This window comes from Papilio polytes, unplaced genomic scaffold, assembly GCF_000836215.1.
Source record: "Papilio polytes unplaced genomic scaffold, Ppol_1.0 DF822067.1, whole genome shotgun sequence".
Classification (NCBI taxonomy): Eukaryota; Metazoa; Arthropoda; class Insecta; order Lepidoptera; family Papilionidae; genus Papilio; species Papilio polytes.
The window spans coordinates 8923522-8948921 of NW_013527137.1; the positions used below are offsets into that span (position 1 = coordinate 8923522).

Below are 25400 nucleotides of genomic sequence, written 5' to 3' on the forward strand. Positions count from 1 at the left end.
AAGGTGTACGCCCGCTCTTAGAAAACAAAATGCAATCCTTATGTAACATTTAAAAGTTTCAGAAAAATTACATTCAGTGTAATTGTTGAGACTGAAACGATTTATTCCATGTCTATGTCGATATCTTTTTTATTCATCCCTCTGACTTAACAACAACCCGTTCCCATAGTAACCGCTTACAGTTTTTATATCCAAAGAGTATCAAAATTATAAAACATGTCACAAATTAAAAAGCTAATTATCAAAGAATATTTACAGTATATTTACACGTAACACTATTCTATTCAGTTTCCCTTTCCACTGTTCCTTATGAGGAAAGGATGAGAAGGGAAATACGGTATTACTTCTACTTAAGGCTTATCTTCTTTGTGGTCATGGTATTTAGAGGGTGAGACGGTTCATTCTTGCAACAAATGTTGTCGTTGCTAGCGTCTTGACTAACATTTCGTGGTTGACTGATCTCTTGTGGACAAAATGAAATCACCCAGAGAGATGGGTGCTTACTTACGTCACTGTTTGTAATGATGACTGACTTAACAAGGGTGACGTTTATTTGTTATGTAATTTATAGGACATGCTGCGCCTTTATCTGACATCGTAAGAGCGTATTGTCCCTATACTTACCAACGATGCATTCAGCATTTTAATTTATCATTCAGTTTTTTTGTACGCTAATATAACCTTTATTTCATATAACAATAATGCCTAAAGTACTTTAAAGTACAAAACAAACATTTAATAAAGTCACCATAAGTTTTATTTTGATAGTTATTGAGAAGAGTTTAGTTTGTTTTAGCTAATTATAATTTGTTTGCTTGGCTTTATATCTGTTTGTTCCCATAAAACGGTATGTTTCCGTTCGTTGAATTTCTTTTAGAGAGAATCATTAAGCGAAGAACGATGTGCAATTGTTTTTATGATTCGTGTTACATCGGGTTTATTCTGTCGAAATTCACACAAGAACACACATCTATCTCTGTCATACTCACTAAAAATAATGAGATACCAATATGTTTCTATACAAATGTATAGTCTGTGAAACCCACACTTAAGACGACCGTTTTAATTAAAATATCAAGATATGAAAGTCGTTAAACGAACGAAATTTTTAAATAATGATTCTAAAATATATGTCGCCTTTGAGTGTAAGAAAAAATTAAGTCTATTATTAAAATAAACATTCAATTCCTATTAATAAAGATATATATCCTAGTCTAGAAGTTTCTTGCCTTGACTGCCAAAAATGAATAACTTTTAAAAGCACATTATTTATTACCGCAATTAAATCACTTTATAGTAATTTAATGGTACGCCAGACAAACAGACGTTGCGGTTTTTTATACACAAGTCACGTAGTTCTCTGGAACGTATATTTACAAAACAACTAGTAGAGAATACTAGTGGTGTAACTGTATACAATACACTAAGCTATTTGATGCATGTATGATTCACTGCGCAAGAGTTTAAAATTCTCGACTGTTACCTGTCTGACAGTTGTACGTAATTGACAGGGAAATCTCTAAATCATAGACATACAACGTATGTATAACAAACAACTATACTATCTGGATGTTTTAAGGTAGTTGCTGTTACTGTCCATTATACTAATATTATATTTTTGACCAACTTCCCAAAAGAAGGAGGTACTGAATTCGTTTGTATGTTTTTTTTTGTGTGTGTTACGGCATAACTCCGCCGCTAGTCGACCGATTTTGATAATTCTTTTTAATCTCTGCATCAAATAAAGCTTTTATAGCAATAATATTCATAACATTTCATAACCTAAAATGGGAGCGTGGTCAAGTACTGGTGCATAAATGACTAGCTGTTCCCGTGCGGCTTCATCCGCATGAAATTATGAAAACTTTATTTTATTAACATTTGTTAAATTCTCAATTGAAAATGTCAAAATTACCGTTACCGTAATAATCTTGCTTCCTTAATGTTGGTAGCATGAAGTTTATGGTCCGTTTCACTCATGAAGGTTTTTTTTTCAATTTACTTACCTCCTAAGTTTAATAGCATGAAACAATATAGCCTAAAGCGTGACATAAATTAAGGGCTTTTTAAAAAAAATATATTCAAAAATATGCTGTAATTGCTGACATCTTAGGCAACAAAGAAGTGTGTGTTTACGCTTTATTATAATAGTATAGATGATTGTCAAGTTTAAAATATTTTTGGTAGTTTTTCTTTGAGTTTTACTTTCATGCCCGTAACATAAGAATGACATCAGATTTGTATAACAAAATATTTTCTCATGTATCACGATGTTTGTCAATATCAATGTAATGTGTTTACAGATAAAAATGACGTTCAAATTCAGTGTCAAGAGCAAAGGACAACGAAAACTAAGAACTGGTTTCGATTTTTTTAATTATACTGACAAACCATAAGGTTTTAGAGCCAGCGCATCACTGAAACTAAACTGTCACACAATTGTTTAGTCTCGCTTTGATTCTTATGGGCGCGGCACGAGATGCGCCCACAAAGTGATTATTTTACAGCTATCCGACAGATTGTAATATTTTAAATGGACTTAGTTTGCACACTGGGCAAAGTCGATATGACGGCGGTGGAGGCGCATAGGAAGGGGAAATGTCCTCTTTATGTGCGTCTCCTCCGTCAATTAAGGGTAGGAAACGCATCTGCAATTGCGGATGTTTATGGGCAGCGGTTGTTTTCCATTTCGGTGGTTTGCTCGTTTGCCACCGTATGTTATAAAAAAAAAACACTATCGGAAACACTATCACATACATATTGCTTTTAATTATAGGCATGATACATATAATTGTATTAGTAACTAATTTGCTATGTCTTTATCTTTGACGGAAATCAGTCGCATTATAAGATCAGTACAATGGCAACTAGGCCTTGTGGGTCATTTGTGTTGTCTCAGGTGATTTCTTTAATTAATAATTTCCCTGCGTCCGGCCTCTATCGCACGTCGCCGCGCGGACCTTGACTCCGCCGTTGCGACACATTGCGGGGAAATCGAGCGAAATCGCAACACCAGTGTGGAAGGACCTTTACACACCCTGTTCAAACTGGTTTCGTATAAAATGATTAATGAGGAAATGTTTCACCTAACAGTAATAAACCGATAACCGGTGGTATTAATCTTACATTTGTGATTTTTTATTGCCTCGTAAAAGCATCTTTGGTTTGCAAAATTGAATTCATACGATATAATAAACCTTTTTATGATTTAACTAGCTGTTGCCCGCGGCTTCGCCCGCGTGAAATTAAAATAATATATATAATTAGTATTTTATATATTAATAGTTATATATTAATAGTTACTCACAGAAAATGACCTTTCTAATGATGAAAGAATTTTTGAAATCGGCCAAGTAGTTTTTGAGTTATTTCAATACATACAAAAATACAAATCTTTCTTCCTCTTTATAATATTAGTATGGATTAAAAGATCCAATATCAGCGGATAAAGTATTTTGTTTTTCTTGTATATTGATAACAAATAAATCTGCTAGACATATATTTTTTTTTCGTTTTCATAATTTTATTTTTTATTTTATATCTTAATTTAAAAAAAAAAGAAATCTCCTAAATCTGATTGTAATAAAAAAAATGTTATAGTAGTATTAGATAGATTTTCATATCATACTTGGCATTATTTCATTATTTAACAAATGAATATTTTCAGTTACTTTGTTATGAACATACTTTGTAAGTTGCCTACTATAGGATTTTACGATTTGTCAAATTTCGCAAGTAAATGCCGATTCAATCACGATACTAAAACATTTCCTGAGTTTATGATATCGTAATAAATAAGGAGTTAATTAATGTAATATTTACAGTAAAGCTATGTTTTTTTTTATATAATTTAGAGTGAATTATTGTTGCTCATGATGTTTGGGCAATTTAAAATTTTCTTGACCTTATCTTCTACTTAAAATTTCTTCATATCCGTGTTAGTATTGTGTAGAGTTTAGTTTAGTGTTTAGTTTAGTTTCCGTGGCAATTAATAGATAATAAAAAAAGTCTACAGCTGAGGTATTTAAATCTAGTGACGTTACACAGTACCGCTGTTAGGGTTTGGCGAGGTTTAACAGGCCAGGGCGCCTGACAGAAGTGGCGTAGCAGAACTGCGAATTTCTCTGACATAACTTTTGATCTTTGATCACGGTGAAATTTGACATAGATGTAGTTTATAGTCTGGAAGAACACGTAGGCTAGTGATCAAGATGTTTGCTGCGCAGACGGAGTCACGGGCAACAGCTATGTTTATAAATACGTTGATACGTTATTGATGTTCGATTTTCAAACAATAGATGGCCAATTATGTACTTGACAATTGAAGGTTAATCGAACTCACGTAAAAATATGGAATGTTTTCTTTTTTTAAAACGCGGTACACAATATGTTTATTTCCTTTAAATAAACTTACTTATAAAAACGATATGTAATTTGTTATTGATATAACTTAGAATTTTAAAGCAATCTTATTCAAATACATTTTAGGTACAAGGTGAATGACAAATGATTAATATACAACCATCCGTAAAATATACAAATGTTATTAAGGAAATTTACAACATTCGATTCAGATATATTGTTTCAATGTTATCTCCGTTTCAACAAAAAGCTTTAGAAAAAAATCCGAGTTGAACTTTTGCATTACGAACGGTAGCTAAACTCGACATTGAAAGCTTATTTTTTTATATTATAATCATCAAGGATATCTTAAAAATAAATTTTATTAATACAATTGTTCAAATTCTGTAAATGTGTTTTTATGATTAGTACTTAGAATGTTTAAAATGGCATTGAGTACGATTATATTTCGCATTTTGTATTGAAGTGTTTAAATTGACGTCAACTAATAAAATTGAAATTATTAACGATAAAGATTTACTATTAATACATAAACTGATGTTAGAACATAACAATAGGCCAAGAAGTTTTAGTTAAAAATAAAATAAAGCATTGCAAATGAAAAAAATCAAGAAAAACTCACACATATTAATATTGCGGATGGCTAAAAACGTAGAGGAAAACCGAAGAAAGTATGGATGAATTGGGTGGCAAGGCTTAAGTATATCCTTTTTACACAATCTATACATTCTTCGGTCATCCTCAATCTTACTAATCTTACAAATATTCAAAATGCGAAAGTTTGGATGGATGGATAGATGTTTGTTAGAGTTACCCTAACGGCTAACCCTAACTAATAAACGGCTAAACGGATCTTGATGAAATTTGGCATATATGTAGAGGATAGTCTGAAAGAACATATAGACTACTCAGTTTTGTTTTTTTTTTTAATTCCACGCGGGCGTAGTCGCAGACGGAAGATAGTTCTTAATAATTTTAAGTAAAATAGATCGTAACTTATAATCATGCTTCCCATCCGTACCATAAGAATTTAGTAGCTATTTATATTGTCTGATTTACATTATAGCGACTTGAATACGCTGGGAATCGTACCAAGGATCCGTTAACTTTAAAACGGTATTTACCACTATTGTAGGTCTTAAAATAAAATGTAGGTTAGCGTGTAAATTATTTAAAGAATTGTGCGACCATCATAAAAGTTTTTAATTCATAAGATGACCTTGATGTCTATTTTTAATAAGCGATATATAAACAATAAAACTTGACATTTATTGTAATCTATACTTCTATACTAATGTCATAAAGCGTAAACACACTACTTCGTGGCGTAAGATGTCAGCAATCACAGCATATTTTTAAATAATTATTTCTTTAATAAAAAGCCCTACACTTACAACATGCTTTAGGCTATATATTTTTTTGCTATTAAACTTAGGGATAAATACATTTAAAAAAAAACCTTCATGAGGAAAAGGAACCATAAACTACAAGCTACCAACATTACGTAAGCAAGATTATTATGGTAACAGTAATTTTTACATTTCCATTCGACAAATGTAAATTGTAAAACAAAGTTTTTATAATTTCATGCGGATAAAGCCTTACTGGATTACAATAAAGCGAATTGCAGTTTTAGATTAATTCAGCTATGACGCAAATTAAATTAAAGTGACAATTAAAATAGATAAAAATTTAAATTAAAAACAAAAAATAGAACTGTCGTCGAAAAGGTTATTTGTTTAAAATTAAATTGGTTATGCCACAAATTATTGATGTAGTTACCTTTTCAAAAAAATCAAGTCAATCAACTGTCAACTTTTGAAATAGATATAATCTTTCCAATCGAAAATTTAAAATAAGAACTATGTTTTTGAACCACCGCAATGCAATATGGCTTTATATTTTTGTAAGCATTTTTATAAACATAATTGCGATCTTCCGTCTAAGTTCTCAAGGTAGTTGACCAAAACTGACCTTCGTTTCATAATAGTAGAAGATTTTGCATAATAATTACACTTATATGTGTAACAGATGACAGATATTTTGATAAAATCTAAAATTTTAATTTGCGTTTATGCTAAACATTAAAGTCAGTAGATAATCAGTTTTACACGTGTTATAGTCAATTTATTTTGAGTTGTCTATTGATATGGTTAATATATAAGATTTAGTTATCTTAGAAAGACATTTCAGATCGTATCCACTTGCCCTTATCCCTTACGGAGGGTTGGCACAGTATGTGCTGCTCTTCCATACATCTCTATCAGCCGTCATATCTGAATCCACTCCTTTCTTAAGCATATCCTCTTTCACACAATCCATCCATACTTTCTTCGGTCTTCCTCTTCCTTTGTAGCCATCCACATTCAATCTTAACACTTTCTGATTTATGTCCCCATCATTTTGTCGCATAACATGTCCATACCACGCTAACCTTTTGCTTCTCAATTTCTCCAACACTGGCGCTACTTTCAAACTTCCTCTAATGTACACAATCTTAACTCTATCCAATCTTGTCACACCACACATCCATCTTAACATACGCATCTGAGCCACATGCAATCTCCTTTCATCCGCAACTTTGGTGGCCCAACATTTCAGATCGTATATTACACACTTAAACAGATATACTGAACAATGGTTTTAACTTAATTTTGACTGATCTCTACCTGATTATCTTTTTTTGCATAAAATGTACTCGATACGCTTTTAAATAGCTGGAAGGATTAATTAACTACTTTTTTTTTCACATGGCAACGCGCGACAAGTCAGCCAGTATTTAGTTTTTAACACCATGATATAATCGATATTGGTATTAAAGTTCAAGGTTTTCGTGTTAGGTGGACAGATGGCGGTTATTTACTTTGGACATAATCGTGTTGTCCTACACGTTTGTGTATGAGTCACAAACGTGTAGGACCACATGTCCGGTTTGGTACCGCTTCCTTTAGTAAAGAAAACACATTTCATACCGATATTTTCTTGCTGGAATCTCATAAATTATGTTAACTATAATTTTCATCGTATTCTCTGCCTACCATTTCTGGTTACGTGTGTAATTATTATTATGTATTAATTGTGGGTCCCTTTTTTAAATCAAATCGAGACTAAAATAGTTTTATTTGATAAAACATCGATCGGCGATTGTTTTGCAGCCAATTCAACTGTTTAATTGCACTACAAAAAATCAAGTATGCGCACCTCTATATAGGCTTATAGGAATTAAAGCAAAACTAAACAGTTGTGCGATAGTTCAGTCAAAAGTGTACGCGCTCTTAGTAATTATTGGTACATGTTAAGGACTGGGTGACTTCAATAGGGTTAATAGGCATATCACCAATTCACATTAGGATAGTGGTGGAGCGTTAGTCAGTTGTCATAAAATTATTCCAAATAATTAACGTGTATCGATTTTTTTGAGTCATTTGTGATCTAAGATCTTCCTGAAATCAGATTTATGCAATTTAAGTCGTTTTTTGTTATTAATCTTTAAATGTCTAATATAAATTTTAAATCTAAAATATTTTATTTAACCATTCACCTAATTTTCAAGTACATTTCCGTGAGAACTTATGGTAATTATCAATTTAATTTGGCAAAATAAATAAAACGTCGCATTGTTAGCTTCGCTTTTTTCTATACTATTCTATTTGTATGTATTGAAATAACTCAAAAACTGTAAGGTCCGATTTTAAAAATTCTTTCATCATTAGACTGTTATCGCTGGATATGTGGCATTTTTAATTTGTTTTTTGGCTTTATTATTAGCTGACGCCCGCGACTCCGTCCCCGTGGAATTTAAGTAGCCTATGTGCTCTATAACTTTACCAAATTACATCGAGATTCGTTCAGCCGTTTAGGCTACAAACTCTAACATCCATCCATCCATCTAAAATTTCGCATTTATAATATTGTTAAGATTAGTATGATTTGTAACCTCAGTAACAATCTACGGTAATGAAATAACGAGCGATATTTTTAAGAGAGATTTAAAATATGTAACTATATATGCTATACTATACTATACTATCTTAAGTATATTTGAATATCTTTGTTTTCACCATAAATATAACAATATCACAAAGGTCGGTAATCTTAAGCCCGTGTTAAATGCGAATAATGATCGCAGTATTATCCTACAAAAGACATAAAATTCACGCAATGCAATTTACAAAACAAACATAACCGTGTAAGGATATCACAAGTAAGTATTGTGACCTCTAATCATGTACTAAGAAAACAAGAAATATTCTTTGTTGCGTTATGGAAAAACACAAGTTTCACATTTATCTACTTATTACAATTTATAGTACAACTAGCTGTCGCCCGCGACTCCGTCCGCGTGGGATTAAAAAAACAAAACTGAGTAGTCTATATGTTCTTCCAGACTATCCTCTACGTATATGCCAAATTTCATCAAGATCCGTTCAGCCGTTTTGGCTACAAACTCTAAAAAACATCCATCCATCCATCTAAAAATTCGCATTTATAATATTACTAGCTGTTCCCGTGCGACTTCATCTGCATGTAATTATGGAAATTTTATTTTATTGTTTACATTTGTCAAATTGTCAATTACAAATGTCAAAATGACATAACATGATGACAACCTTGCTTTCTTGATGTTGGCAGCAACTTATGGTCTCTTTCCCACATTAGGGATTTTATCCAAAATATTCATCCATTATAAGTTTAATGGCGTTAAAATATATAGCCTAAAGCGTGACGTAAGTGTAGGGCTTTTTATTAAACAAAGGGTTATTCGAAAATATGCTGTGATTGCTGACATCTTAGGCAACAAAGAAGTGTGTGTTTACGCTTTATTATAATATATAGAATATAGATATAGATAGATAGATATATAGTATAGTAAAGTATAGATAGTAAGTATCAGTATGAAGTATGATGTCAAATCCGAGATTTATGTGATTGAAGAAATCATTTCATAGTGCTTTAATGACTTGCTACTAGTGTACGTTGGTTTGTTGTAAAACTTGATAAATATCAGTTTATAGGTAAAACAGATGACAGTCAATCATTTTTACGAAGAAATAATTAAAATGCTAATTTATAACTTGGGGAAATCCGTGATAACGTCAACATAGTTGTATGCAACCATTTACCGGTAGAAAACATACTGCAACAATCGATTTGTTTTCCATCTACAATTGTTACTTCAGTGGAAACCTACACTAAGTAAAATAGAAAGATAATAAAACGAGATATTCTGGTCTTTAAATTCTTCGCGGACTCATTATAATTCTGCGCATACATACCTAATAATTAAATGTAATTATACAATTAGTTCCACATCTTGGATTTAATTTTTTTAGTTGGTAGTGTGTTGTTAATATTTTTTTCGAAGTACTTACCGAGGTTTTAGAAGTTTTTTACATATTTAATATGATATAATAATATGCTATTAGTACCGACATATCTCGGGTTTAATTGAAGCTTTAACTGGCTTTAGAACAAAAAAATAAAATTTTCTACAAACTATTCCATACCAGATTTATAGTAATTAAAAAAAATGTAGTTTTGTTTCAATATCCACAAAACAATTTTATTTTATATTTTAAATCTTTGAATTTAAGTACTCACCTTAAAAGTTTTTCAACCAACAATTTACCGAGGAAACCAGTACCACCGGTGAGAAATATTGTAGCTCCGTCAAACAGTTTTCGTATCTGAGACTCTCCGAGTGCATCATTTTCATCTACCATATCTAGATATGTGATATCGCCTCCTTGCTTCAATTGTACATGTTCCGATTCTTCTGAGACAGCCATATCTAGAACAAATAATTAACTTTAAACTTTATGCCTAATGAACAAGGTGCATAATACTATAAGTATTTTTTATGATCTACTCGATACATGGTCCTTTGAGTCAGATAATTCAATTTTTATCCCAATATAATTTAATTTTAAAATCTGTTTTTGCGTAGCTGTTTCTCTAGTTCTCTAGAAGATTCTATTTAAGAAAACACTAGCAGGAAATTAGTTGTTAAATTATAAAAAAAAAACTTGTTTGTTTAGGTCTTTTGCATTAAATTGGTTAACAAATTTGGTTTCTTCTTATCATTTAAATATACATTTTGCAATCTAATGTATAATTTTATTTTTAATAATTATAAAACATACGTGAAGAAGAATTCAATTGGCGATATTTGAAAATATTTGCATTAACTCGTTAAAATAACGGATCGAGTTGTGTCAATGGTAAATACTGTTATTGCAAAACATTTTATGTGTAATCGAGTATTTGCTAATTAATTGTTAACGATCGGCTGCTAAATATACAAATGCATGTACATCTGACAATATTGATATTTAAAGATACATTTATCTATACTTATATAATAAAGCGTAAACACACACTACATTGTGGCGCAGGATGTCAGCAATCACAGCATATTTTTAAATAATACTTTTTTTAATAAAAAAGACAATTAGACAAGACAATTTAATTCACTATCAAGGCAAAATCCTGATATAGATTTGTTTAACACTAAGCTTCCTAACATTGTAAGTAATTTAAGTGATAAATTCTTTGATTGTCCGACTCCCTAGCCACTTACATTACATCTAACTTCTAAGATTTTTACTATTTTTAATATTTTTACATTTATCTCATTATTCATGTTCTGTTAGCGATTATATCATTATTTTCATTGTTCATTTGCGAAAATTAACATGTCTAGTTTTCCTGCATAATAAAAAATAAAATAAATAAGATGAAATGAAAATAAACTAAATTGGTAAATAAATTGAATAAAAATGTGGGAAAGAGAGAGAGAAAGAGTTGCTGCCAACATCAAGGAATCAAGATTGTCATCATGTCATGTCATTTTCACATTTGCAATTTATAATTTTATAAATGTAAACGATAAAATGAAGTATTTATAAATACCTGCGGATGAAGCCCCATGAGAAAAGCTAGTACATAGATACGACTAATGGGTGACCATAAATACTTGTATAGATACACTGTGACTTCCTGGTTTAAATGATTCAAGTGCAGTAAGAATTACTTTGATATATGCTCACTGTGTCATATAACTTTGTCCGTCTATACATATATATTTTATTTTAGAGCTTAACTAAAATCTAGATATTTGTATGTATTTTATGTAGACGTTGTAACGATTAGTTTTTATATTCGTATGGTCTGAGAAAAACAATGTGAAATAAATTACTCTGTAATGTAGTTTTAAATGTTTCTGACGACGATATTCTTGAAGACATTTTTATATTCTCTTAACTTAGAATACATTATTTTTTTTAGCAAAATTATATGGTTAGGATAATTATGTTATTCAAAATTCTAATTGGGAGTAATTTACGTGAATTACTGATGTGTGTACAGTTTTATGTATTCAATTACAAGCTTAATTATCATCAAGTTTCTCAATCTAGTTTCTAATATAATTCAATCGGGGGTTTTCTGACAACACAAGACATGTTGCCAGTGTCAATAACATGAAATTCCGCGTTCGATGTAATTTAAAATTTATCTGAGTGTTTTAAGTCAATGTTGAAAAATTTCGTCTATTCTATTACTGTAAAAATTTGAACGAGAATGATACGAGAAGTCTCGTTTTATTGCACACCTTTGACTATATTATCGCAAAATAGTTGTGCGATTTTCGATTGTTTCGCAGCTAATTCAACTGTTTAGTTGCACAACTAACAAAACAGTAGTGTAAAAAACGCACCTCCATATAAGCTCATAGGAATCAAAGCGTGACTAAACAGTTCTGCGATAGTTTAGTTTCATTACAACGTATAGAAATTAAAGTAACATTACAAATATTTAAATGCAACATCGGTAACCAACAACTTTCATAATATGCACAATTAGATCTAAACCAAACCACGAGCTAAGATCCTTATTCCTATCGTCTTAAGATTCAAAATCGCATACAAATTCGATAGTGATAATTGTGACCAATATAGGGCAAGTCATTTGAGTGAAGCAACGGATACGTTGGTCAACGCAAATGTCCACCCGGACTGTGTTACATTATTAGAAATAATAATTTGATATAATCTTGCTAATGTCGAGTACTGATCTTTATACAAACTGGATATGCGGCTGCTTGCAAATAAACGGTTTTTGCCTCTTTGCAACTAAAATCAGTATTGATGTTACTGATAGTACCTAATCTATCTTAATTTTTAGTTCCAAACCTCGCCACCGCTACCAAACGGCGCAAAAATGGCTATAATCAAATAGGCACAAAATACCACGACCTATCCTATCCTTTTGTTAAAGAGGTTACAAATAATTACAGTATATCCATCCCTTTTTATACCTTCGAACATAACAATGATAGCAATAATGTCACATACACGTTCCAAGTGTGGATCGACTTTGAAGACATATCGATAAGAAGGGTTAGAACTATATGATGATTATGATATGATGAATATATGATGAATATGCTTGTTGTTGGTATGGATTTCGTTAAAGGTGAATTGGTTAATCGGTAAATGCCTCTTCAAGGCAAACAGTGGCTATTCAGTCACAAAAAAATGGATTGGTAAGTGATAGATCGATTAGGATAACGAAAACTTGTTGTGTTCACCTTATATAGAGTAAAATGAAGACAGGATAAAGCAATTCTACATTCTAGCTATTACTTATTTTCTTTGTAAAGTTTAGCTTACGACGATGTTCTAATATAGTTGAAATTAATGGGTATTTATTTCGAAGGGCATTTAATTATTGATTGTTTTTAGTGCGCGTTGTTTTAATGCGAAGGTTAAGTTCAAAGTAAATTATAATATTAAACATGTACTTTTATATATTTCGTTTGACGTATTTCATTTACGCGTGTTTCCGCCATTTTGAATACTAATTCACGGTATAAATGATTAATGTTTGTATGTTCTTTATGCGTAAACCACTAATTAAAATTAAACAGTTCCATATAATTAAAGATTAAATATTATTTTTCCTTATGCAAGAAATTATTCTATATGTATATATCTATATCTATCTATACTATTATAATAAAGAGAAAACATACACTTCTTTGTTGCCTAAGATGTCAGCATTTACAGCATATTTTTGAATAATTCTTTCTTTAACAAAAAGTCCTACATTTACGTCACGCTTTAGGCTATATATTTTCACGCCATTAAACTTTTTGGATAAAAACCCTAATGTGGGAAAGAAACCATAAGTTGTTGCCAACATCAAGGAAGCAAGGTTATTATCGTAACAGTAATTTTGCTAGTTAATAGCTAGTTAACACAATCTCTATAAGTTTCTGTCTACGTTATTAAGGAGTCTCAGAAAGCACATGTACATTTTGTGCATTTAAACTACCACATTTGTGGAGCTGTTTCCTTATTGTAAATACTAAAAATGTACCTTTAATATGACTAAGAACAAGATACATGATACAAGACATAAAGGTGTGGTCATACCGACAAACGGAATTAGCATATCGCAAAATCTTATTCAATCTGATTAAGCCAGGTTTAACAGTGATTTACTTTGTTATAACCAAGTTATGTGTAACAATTGTAATGATATAGTAGACGTTTGTAAACGAACATTTTTTATGCCTTTTAGGGGATATTCGGACAGAACGTAGTTACCATTATTCACGAAGTGCCAAATATGTTCTGGAAAAGTCGGGGATTTTATTTAACATTCGTCCGCAAATTAAAAATAATATATAAGTTAACATTTGTTACAGATAAATTATCTTTCTTATGGTGATGAACTTTTTTTCATTCGGCCCAGTAGTTTTTACATAGAATAAATACATATAAAATTACAAAAGTCGTATTTTCGTTCGAAATATACGATTTTTTTCTTCAATACTATATACAAAAAAGGTCAAAAATGTCAAGCGTTAATTAATGCATTTAAATAAATTCATGATTTGTGTGAAAACGTGGCTGAATTCAAACTTACTGTCATCGTAAAAATCCACATTATAGATATCTGTTTTTACTACCTAAGCACCTATCTGTCTATTTACTACCTATTACCGAAGCACGCAAAACAAAAACATGTTGTTATCTCTCTCATTTTCTTGTAACAAATGAGGACAACGATAAGTTTTTGTAATGGTATGTCGGTTGTGGAAACCCACGGTTAGTTTTCACATTGTCGTAAAAAAATGAACTAAAACTCGATCATGACTATTCCTAACAATAAATTATGGAATGTTTTGAGATTACAAAAATGTAATTTGAAACAAGAAACGACCGACGCTTCGCCATACGGGATTCCCCAAAAAATATTCCATCGCTACCTTGATTGAAATAATTTATAAGAGAATGTTAAACTGCATTACTTCGGTAAAAAAGCCAGTGACGTAAGTTTTATGCTCTAAGAAGCTCTTATTAGAGGCGCATTAAATATTAAGACCTTTTTTCACTAAACCACTAGTAGCAGGTTCAGATCGACTAGTTCTATAAGCAATGTATATTTTCTCACGCGACGAGTACAGCTAATTGCTTAGTTGATAGAGTGTCTAAATGACATTGAATTCATCGCAAAAGTAACTCAATTATACCCAAATATAAACCTTATTGCGTCATAAAATAGTACGATGGTTGATTGTTTTTTCATGCACCTTTCTGTTTTTTTACTTCCAACATGAAATTCGACATAATAAGTTTTCTTCATCATATAGTTTGATGAACGACGAAGTTCATGCTATTTAAGCTATACCAGCTGTCGCCCGCGACTTTGTCGGCGCAAAAGGAAAAGACTAACATACTCCGGCATAGATCAGCTAACTTCCAGTAAACGTTCCTTCAAGCATACAAGCGCAGATTTGCGCACAGATAGACAGAAAAAAATCGATATTTTAATAAACTTTTTCTAGAATTCTAAGACTTCACCATTTCACTTTATCCTACTCAAGTAGTGTCTGCCCACCGGCTTTACGTCTACCTCTACCAGCGTACCTCCACACTCATTAATAACATCCTTCTTTTTACACGCGATTCTAGTTAATTGTAAGATTTTTTTTAACTAAAATTTGTACAATTACAAACTTAAAAAAGTATTCTTATTTATATAGATAATACGACATTGAACATTGCTCATAAAATAGACAAGACAAAATAAATTTGTTTATTTCTATGTGTTTTGTCATAGACTATGTAAAATACCTTTTGTTTACTAAGACCACTACCTTGTACTTTGTCGAGAGACGACGATAAATATAATAATACAAAACACATCAACGATGTCGTTTGTACCTATTTATGTTTTGTTTGTTCACGCTTAAGTTAATTTATTTTATGTTTTAACTTGACCCAATTGAAGTTTATTCTACTTCCGATATTTCAAATAATCTCGGATATATACTTTGATTAATTAATTTGTTTTTTTCATTGACAAAAGATAATTTTTTTATGCTAATGTATTTGTATGTGAGTTGGTTTGCACCTTTTGATTTTTATTAGAAACGAGCTGTTGTCCGTAAACCCTTCAGCGGGGATTTAAAAAAAAGAAATCTATTACATTCCCCCGTGCATCTAACTTCTACCAGCTACCTTCCAGTCAAAGTCCCGTCCAAATCGTTCCACCCGTTCCAGAGATAGCGGTGCGGTCGCCATTTTGACAGCGCGGAATGTAAAAAAAAGTAGCCTATATATGCCTATAATATGCCCGTCTATGTCAGTTACCCTCGAGTAAAAAGTCCCGTCGAAATCTGCCCAGCATCAGTTTCAATATAAGATTTTGAACTAAAAAGAAACAAATAACTCCTTTTGTTTTGTAATAATCTTTTTTCGTAACTATGGTAACTGTATAAATAAAAAAAATGCTAACAGCTAAAATATAATAAGTAAAGTTTTTTCTACGTGATATCTACTATATTTAGGATATTTTTAGGTCTGAATATTTTTTAAGACAAGTTAAATTTGTAAACCTTTACAACTTGGTACAACGTACCCGGACGTAAAATAAATTGCCGTGATTTTAAACCAGTTCCTATCTATGCCGTATAACTGTAGCAAATTATGATTTATACGTAATTTGGATGAGCCAATTGGTTTCGCATCTATCACATAGTCGCGAAAGCGAAAACATAACGGAAACGGAACGAAGCAATCATGAATCTTGTATTGCTATGGGAGTCCTTAACAGCTGCTTGCAGAATACTTTATTAAACTATCGCACATTTGTGCGATAGTCGATTGTTTTGCAGCCCATTCAACTGTTTAGTTGCACAACTAAAATCGAGTAGTGTGCGCACACCATATAAGCTCATAAGACTCAAAGCGCGTCTTTAATAGTTTAATCAAAAGTGTACGCGCTCTTAAAGTTTTTTTCACACACAATAAAGTTGCGGAACTTGGTCTGTTAACATTAGTGATTCTAAAACATAACTAATCGTTATTTGACTTAGTAAAATTCCATGTACCAATATAATCTTGACGTATGATAGATTAAAAGGGCTTACGAAGCAAATTTTAAGTCGTCTCAGAATTTGACCTCATAGATTTCGTCAGACTAATATCGCACATATCTGTATATAAATATGTATGTATGCACTATGTATAAGTGATTTAATACCTGAATTCCAGTCCGTAGTACATTGACCTCGCGAACGATCACATGGTAAATTACATAACGGTACACAAATGTGTGATTTTTGAAGTAATAAAACAAGCATTTAAAACTTTAGTGAGCGAATATTCGCTTGTAACAAAACTAAAAGAACCAACCAACGGTCGATTGAATGGGAATCATTTTTCCCATTGGATCGATTCCCTTCTTATATTTAATGTGTGGACAAGTTCATTTATTAAACTTTAGTGACTAACGGAACATTTTTTCAGTCTTGTGGATTAAATAACAACTGTTTGGTTATTTTATTAATAAAAATGATTTCCTTTACTTCCTGCTTAACGAAGGTTGTTTGTGTGTCGGTATATATTCTTGACCGACTTTTTGCAAGCCCAAATTTCACCAAGGCTATATCTGTTTTCAAGCAAGCGTTTTAAAGGAAATCGTTAAACGTAAAAGGTCAATGGCACAAATACGGAAAGAACTTTAACATACATACTCAGTCATTTAACCAGTCCCTTAGCGTACTTTTCTTATAGTAAAACTACACTAAGGGTTTCGATGATTGATCGGAATTAACATTATCGGTATAGCCCCATAAACTATAGATAAAAACTATTTAGTTAAATACCTTTTTTATAATATAAGGTGGCAAATGGCCACCTGAATCCACCTAAATGGAAAGCGACCGCTGCTCATAAACATCCGCAATTGCCGATGCGTTGCCTACCCTTAATCGACGGAGGAGGAGACGCACAAAAAGAGGACACTCCCCCTTCCTATGCATCTCCTTCACCGTCAAATCCACTTCACCTTCCCTTAAGAAAAGGGTGGTGGTGGGTTAAATACCTGTTATAACTCTGCTTTTCCGTCGTCAATCTCTGTTATGGACATCAAACGTTATATTTTACACTATAAATATGTAACCACACTGATTTCGCAATTAGCAAGCGTACGCATTATATTGTTTTAATAAATATGGTTGAATATACATCATCCGCTAGTCACAAAGTCACAGTACAAAATTTTCCATTTACCTACAAAATTTAATTCTATTCTAACTTCGTGCGTTTATCGTCAGTTTGTGTTGTTATTACGTTACATAAAACACAAATAGCTATAAAATAATTTTATCAGCTTTATGACGGTTCCCAAGTTCTAAGGTTTGTTAGTTCATGCGAACTGATATTGACAAATGAAAAAAAATGTTGATTTTGTATTAAGTCAAAAAATAGTGAACCGATTAAAATATATTTCTCCGGTAAAAAGCAATGACTTATGCTGGGTTTCTAAAGTTTCTATTTGATCGTTACCGAGTGATTCATTACTGTTAGGTTGACCAAGTTTCATTGAAGTAAAACTCAAGTTACTTACTTCGGAAACGCATTTTTTGACATAATCAAACCGAAAACGCTAACAAATGATTAAAAGCAGCTGAGAAACTGGCTATTAGTAAATGTAACTTAAATTTTATTAGTACAGCATCAGTGTCTTATGGCTTGACTAGTTTTCGCCCGCGACTCCGTCTGCGCGGAATTTAAAAAAGAAATGCAAGTAGCCTATGCGTTCTTCCAGACTATCCTCTACATCTATGCTAAATTTAATCGAAATCCGTGCAGCCATTTAAGCTACAAACTCTAACAAACATCCATCCAACCATACATCCATACATCCATTCATATAAACTTTCGCATTTGTAATATTAGTAACAAGTAGAATTATTAAGAATAAGGAAAAGAACTTGAACGAATAATAAATTATCATGTTTTCCAACGCTTTAGCTAATATTAACTTATGTCAACAATTATATGTAATTAAGTTATAACTTAGTTAAAACAAGTTGTGTTGCGAACTTCCTACCTAAGTTAACCTTCGCATTGCTACGTAGTGCGTATAACGCTTTCAAACCATATATGCGTTACAAACATTAAACCCTTTTTTATACCGCAAATTTGTAAACATTTATGGACAACTGCTAAAGTAGATGAATATAAAACCAGCGCATGTATCTTCATAAGCTTATTTTAATAACAAAACAAGAATAAACATAAAAAAATGTCCATACAAAAATGTATTACAATTACTCGTATATATTCAAGGAGTGATTTGAAAACTTTTTACTAGTACGATTACTTACCTAAGTTCGTAAGTAATTACAAAAAAGTCTGTGCAATATTTTAATGAAACGAACATCTTTATGCTTGGTTCTCTTATAACGAACATACTATAAGGCTATTTTAAGGCTAGGCGCTTTCGAGATTCTTCTAATAAAATATTCCAAAAATGACTTCGTAAAAAGAATTGTCAAGGAAACTGAATCTTTTAGTAACGTTGATTACCTTGCTATTCGTTTGAATTGAAATAAACATAATTTCCATATTAGTTTATTTATTTAACACGATGAACTATTAAAACCGAGTATCAGTATCGTTTTAGTGTTACATAAATTCCACTTAAGTTACACTAAACTCGTTTAGTTAACCTTCGAACTAATTGATAAGATTAAAATTAATCTTATATTTGCAACCATCAAAAATATTTTTTATAAAACGTATGGAAATCTTTCGCATGAATAGACATTTATTGTTTTCAGTTAACGTATTGGTCATATGAGTCTTAAGTGTTACAAGTTAATAAATTAAAAATTAACTACCATTAATAAAGGAGGGAAAAACCACTAAGGGGAAATCCTTTTTCCCACCACATCCTTTTCTAATTGGAATAATTAAATTCTGATATGGAAAAGTGTTCTAGAAATTACGGTTAGTCGAAACATAGATTACAACGTACTTTTTTACCGTCTTCTGTGATGTCATGGAATTTCACCAATCAGTGTTACGTTCAACATATTTTAAATCATAAACATAATTACATCGTCTAATAATGGATGCTTTAGTTTTTGCCCTACTGACAGTCGTCTGCGCTCTTAGTTTAACTCGATTCAAACGGATTGACCGTTTTAATAATGCAAGATTTGTATTCTTCACCAAAATATAGTAATAGTTAACACTTATTGTAAGTATATATGTCAGTCCTGCCAAATTGTAAATAGTTTGATTACAATCCAACGTATAAATTATGTGATGAAAATATCTCATTTTTTTACCTTATCAGGCGTCATTTTCAAACTTTCTAAACCTCTATCAGCCAGTGGTAGGATAGTCCCTAAGAGTAGTGTAAACTGACAGTAATCTACAAGATTTAACGAGTCAGGTAGTTTGTGATTTTCTTGAATTAATGACGCGGATGACGTGATATGTTTTAGTAGCACCGATTTTAGTTGCACATGTAACGAATTCCTTGTCCTTTGTACAGTGCAAGCGAACTTTCCTCTCGCATTGCACAAGCGATACAATTACGTACACGGATTATGGACGTCGAGGACGCGTCAGCGCCTCAGTATGCTTGCACTGCGTCTATAATATTAATTATACCTGTCACCGTACGATTGTTGACTTGGCCAGTTTACAATCTAACTAATTGAACTTCTACACTAATTTGTGGCGTAGGATGTCAGCAATCACGGCACATTTTTAAATAATTCACTCACTAACAAAAAGCCCTACACTTACGACACGCTATAGGCTATATACTTTCAAGCAATTGAACCTATGGGGTAAATAAATTCGGAAAACCTACATCTAAGAAAGACCATAAATTACAAGAGAATTTGACAAAAGTAAACAATTAAAAAAGGTTTTATAATTTCATGCGGATGAAGCCGCAAGGGAACAGCTAGTTTGAATATACAAGTCACCTTTGAAAATGGTCTTTTATAATTTTTAAGGTTAAATTAAAGTTGAATTTATTTAGAAGAAATGACAAGTTCCATTTTTTGTAAATTTAGTAACACGACCGATATAAAAATTTTATCATTCACGTATTAAAGCTTGGGTCCATGGATTTTATGGCTTTTTTTAAATAGGACTAACTATATGTTTATTATAGAGGTATAACGGCGTGTGGTAACGTAAAAATATATAATGTCCTATTTAAACATTTCTTTTTATATTATGCCTTTTTTATAATTTTTTTATTGCTTTAGAGTTATTTAGTGGTAACGAATATATTTTTTTAATTTCAAGTTTTGTCTGCAGATTTTACGCGTCTTTCTAAGATAATGTTTTTTTTTTTCAAATTTCATTAATGTTACGTTTTCATTAATTTTAAAAATAATGTTAATTTTTGTATACAATTTTTTTTACAATAAATTCCAATTGAATAAAAATTATTTATTTATTTAAAAAAACTAAAAACTTACTTGTTTTTTTTTCAGCAATTTAAAACTTCATTAATGTCCAGATCAACTTTTTATGATTCACTTGTCGTAACTGTCACCACGTCCAATCAGTTTGGGTTCCGAACGTCGACTGATGTTACGCCTGCAAGCTAACGTGGTCCGATATTACGTTTCTTGTGTTCTGCTTACACCACTCTTTTACGCTTTGACCTCGAATAATAATAATTTAAACAAAATGCTTATTTACCACCGGTCAATTACTGACGCATGTTATTGACGTCGGCGTAATTTGCCCCATCATCAGACATTCCCTGTTAACAATGTTAAATTTCCACTGCCGTAACCTGAACGAAAACGTTTGTTATCTCGTTTTTTGCAAAGAACAAGAAAGGAATGACTGTAATTCTTATTTTTGTGTCCGTATTGTTATATTTAATTCCAAATTCAATCCATTCTTAAGATATTCCGACACTCTTCGTACACTTCAGTACTAAACGTCGTGGTCATCCACAAGTGCCTCCAACGATGACCAGTCTCCAAATCGCTTTAACCTTCGTCTTTTATCATAGCACAAGTCCCCGTATTTCTTGGACCTGGTCTGATCAGAGCAGGTCAGCTCCATGACCTTCGATTTTAACTACAAACACAAAATTTTTACTATACTGATATAATCAACAATTACACTTTCTTTCATGCCTTAGAACGCATCACACAACTGTTGTGCGATGATCGATCGTTTCGCAGCAAGTTCAACTGTTTAAAAGCACAACTAAAAATCAAGTAGTGTGGGCACCTCCATATAAACGCATAGGAATCATAGCGCGACTGAAAAGTTCTGCGATAGGTGTGCGATCAAAGGTGTGCCGCGCGCGCTAAGTCTCTCTTTGTTTATAAAAAACATAGGGTTTTACTGACAAAATTCTAAAAACATAATTTTGTTCGTGTAGTAAAATAAACCCACAATAACAATGTACAAGTCTTCATATTTTGATAAAAATAACCAGGAATACGACGATCATTTTTGAATTGCAAAAATATGCGCAATTTAAAGTTCTTAAAATATCCAGTAAATTATTGCGTAGGCTTTTTTTGTATGCCTCATCAATTTCGTTATTAATTTTTTGATTATTTATTTGATTATATACTGGGAAACTTGTTTGAAAAAATCTAACATTTAATGTATTTTCAACAATTTACTACTTTAAACAATCATTTTAAATCTAAAATGAATAAAAACAATATTAACGTATTACGTTTTCAGTACCTATTATATTTTAATTACAAACATCAAATTTAACTATTTTCCTTATCCTCAAGTAACAGAAACGCAATTTTTTTCTAACGTTATTAAATTTTTAACAAAAGTTTTTATTAAAAATTTAACAAACATTAATATGGCGGACTCGTTTGATGCAAAAATCCAAGACTAACTTAAGCTAAATATTAAATAAATGTAGCCTAATTTATTAAGCGAAAGACCCGTTTTTTTTTCGGTAAAAATTTAGTTCGATTTTCATATTTTTAATTTAATCGAGAACAATCATGAATAGTTGTTTCTATTTACGTAATTCCAGAAAGTTTGAGATTTCTTTATCAATGATATAAATATTTATAAGTATTATTGGTGTGTGTATTGATAAGTACATATGGTTATCTTTTTAATTCCCTTTGAAAAGAAAGAAATAACAACATTTAATGTGGACTCAACACACACATATTTTAATTTTGTTAAACAACTATCGAAGTAAAAATACAATCGAATAAAGTATTTATCGTCAATGTACTTTTTATCACAATAACTGGCCGAATTATTCAAACAATTTAAATACAATCGAAAAAAGAAAAGAACAATTGAATAAAAATTAAATTCAACTGAACTATTAACCGGCTACATTACAAAGGTCACGAAAGGTCAATATAGTTTAAATAATTTGGTCAACAGAAATAGTTTACAGTTCAGTTACCGTAGAACTTTACTGCGTGAAACTATAGCAATGTAGACTAAGCTTGCAGTCACCAGACCGATATATTCCCAGCAAGCCTGAGACTTATTAATAACATTGAATGAATCTTTGTTACTAACGTCTTCAATTATTTTTTAATTCGGCCGGTAAGGCGTGTGCATAAGCTGGTTTACTATATTACTAGCTGTTTCCGTGCGCATTCATCCGCATGAAATTATAAAAACTTTATTTTATTGTTTACATTTGTCAAATTATCAATAGCAAATGTCAAAATGACATGACATGACAAACCTTAGCAATCTTTCTTTCTTGATGTTGGCAGCAACTTATAGTCTCTTTCCCACATGAGTGTTTTTATCCAAAATATTTACCCCCTAAGTTTAATGGCGTAAATATATAGCCTAAATCATGACGTAAGTGTAGGGCTTTTTATTAAAAAGAGAATTATTCAAAAATATGCTGTAATTGCTGACATCTTAGGCAACAAAGAAGTGTGTGTTTACTTTATTATAATAGTATAGATAGTCTAAGATCCAACTTATGTATTTTTAGTAAGGTTGCGTATTGTTAATATTATTTCTTGCAGCAAAATTGTAGAAAAACATTCTTTAAGTTAGAGCTACTTGATGTTTAGAATATTTTATAGCCAATTGAATTCGCATTAACTAAATGACATTGTGGCTGGCATTGAGCATATTTTGATCATTTTAACTAAATCGCCTCGACATATTACGTTCACGGTCCGAAATAAAATTACAATTAGTCTGTTACTATTAGTAGTATTTTTATAAAACACTTTTTTCTAGTTATTACAAAAGCGTGTGAACACAACAGAAAAGAAACTGAACTATCGCATAACTGTTTAGTCGTGCTTTGATTCCTATGAGCTTAAATGGCAGTGCACACATACTCGACTTTTATTGTACAACTAAATAGTTCACTTTGGTTTATGTGGGATCGTGGTCAAGCGCTGGTTTATAAATGATAAAAAAAAAATTGGCAGCGGAACAATCGGCGGCGCACAACATTTGAGCGGTAGTGTAATTTCTGTTGTGCGCCTTAGTATAAATATATTTTTATTTCATATTTTTATATAAAATTGACAAAAACTTTCGCGAATCTTTATCTGAATTAGATTCTAGAATTATATTTTTATAGCTGCAGGAAAATTCAGATGACAAACCTCGTTAATTTTTTTTATTCAAATTAATTAAAAGTCATTTTCGCAACTTAATTACAATAAAATAGAAAATCTTTAAAGAATATTGCTGTTGCCGTTAATTTTGATACTACGATAAAAGCTAGATCTAAAGGAAACCAAGTCTCACTATTTTCAAATTAAATAGGAAAAAATATTAATAACGGTTACACTATTTGATATAAGTTTTCAATCTATTTAAGGGAAATTACTTTATTTTCGGAATGTATATGTTGAAAAGCGACGAACTAGAAAATTAGGGTTTAAGGCCTTGTTTCATTCTAAAAACACACATTTTCATCCCTCTCCTTATTTATAAAAAATACAGAAAACCGTATGTTTTTGAATATGTCTATTTCAGTGAAAACCCACGGTAGAGTATACAAAAAACAGGTTTACTACATGCTTCCCTATTTTTTTGTCACATCCAAACAAGCGTAACACATAACATTACTTGTTATAGTAAGTTAAATTAAAACAAAAAAAAAACTAAAAACATAAAATAAGCAAGCAAAAAGTTTCATTAAACTCGAATTTATCTTTTGTTTTGTATAAAATATTTTTTTTAGTTCTCTTAATTGTGTTACGCAAGTCTGCAAGAATAAAAAAAAACTTGGTAAGTAGCCTAATTACTCTTTTAAAATAATTTCAACATTTGAGCCAAATAAAGCGTTGAACAGTTCTGGAAACAACTTTTAAACGAACCCTTTAATTTTGCTTTTGCATTTACTTTATATTTTTCTTTCTATTCTACTACAAAATTAATGTAATTTCCGAGTTCTGTTTGTTCATACAGTTCTGTCCTTTAAAGTGTAATTGCGAGTTCAAATACCTTTAATAAATTGACATCATCGGTAAAAAAAATATATTAGCTTTATTACTCGAACAAAACGTTTCCTTTGACATTACAATACAAATTAACATTGTCAACGACAAGGTTTATATGACACTTAACTTGAAGTAATGGCTTTTTTGTCTATCAAAAAGGCATGGCAAAGGTAAACGGAGGATTAAATGCATTTTGAATGTGAAGAAAATGCATACATGGTAAGCTAAGTGCGAATTAAGTCAAACTTGCACTTAACAG

General features: G+C 31.3%; 1 protein-coding gene across 1 annotated transcript in view; it reads right to left on the reverse strand.

Moving 5' to 3' along the window:
- LOC106107149 (fatty acyl-CoA reductase 1-like) overlaps positions 1–21269 on the reverse strand; it is a 29128-nt gene extending 7859 nt beyond the window's left edge. Inside the window, exons 1-2 of the mRNA XM_013287863.1 lie at positions 21173–21269; positions 9964–10153 (exon numbers count right to left, since the gene is read on the reverse strand). Coding sequence (XP_013143317.1) covers positions 9964–10151 — 188 coding nt within the window. The 5' untranslated portion in view covers positions 10152–10153; positions 21173–21269. The remainder of the gene's footprint in view (positions 1–9963; positions 10154–21172) is intronic.
- Positions 21270–25400: the final 4131 nt, after the last annotated feature.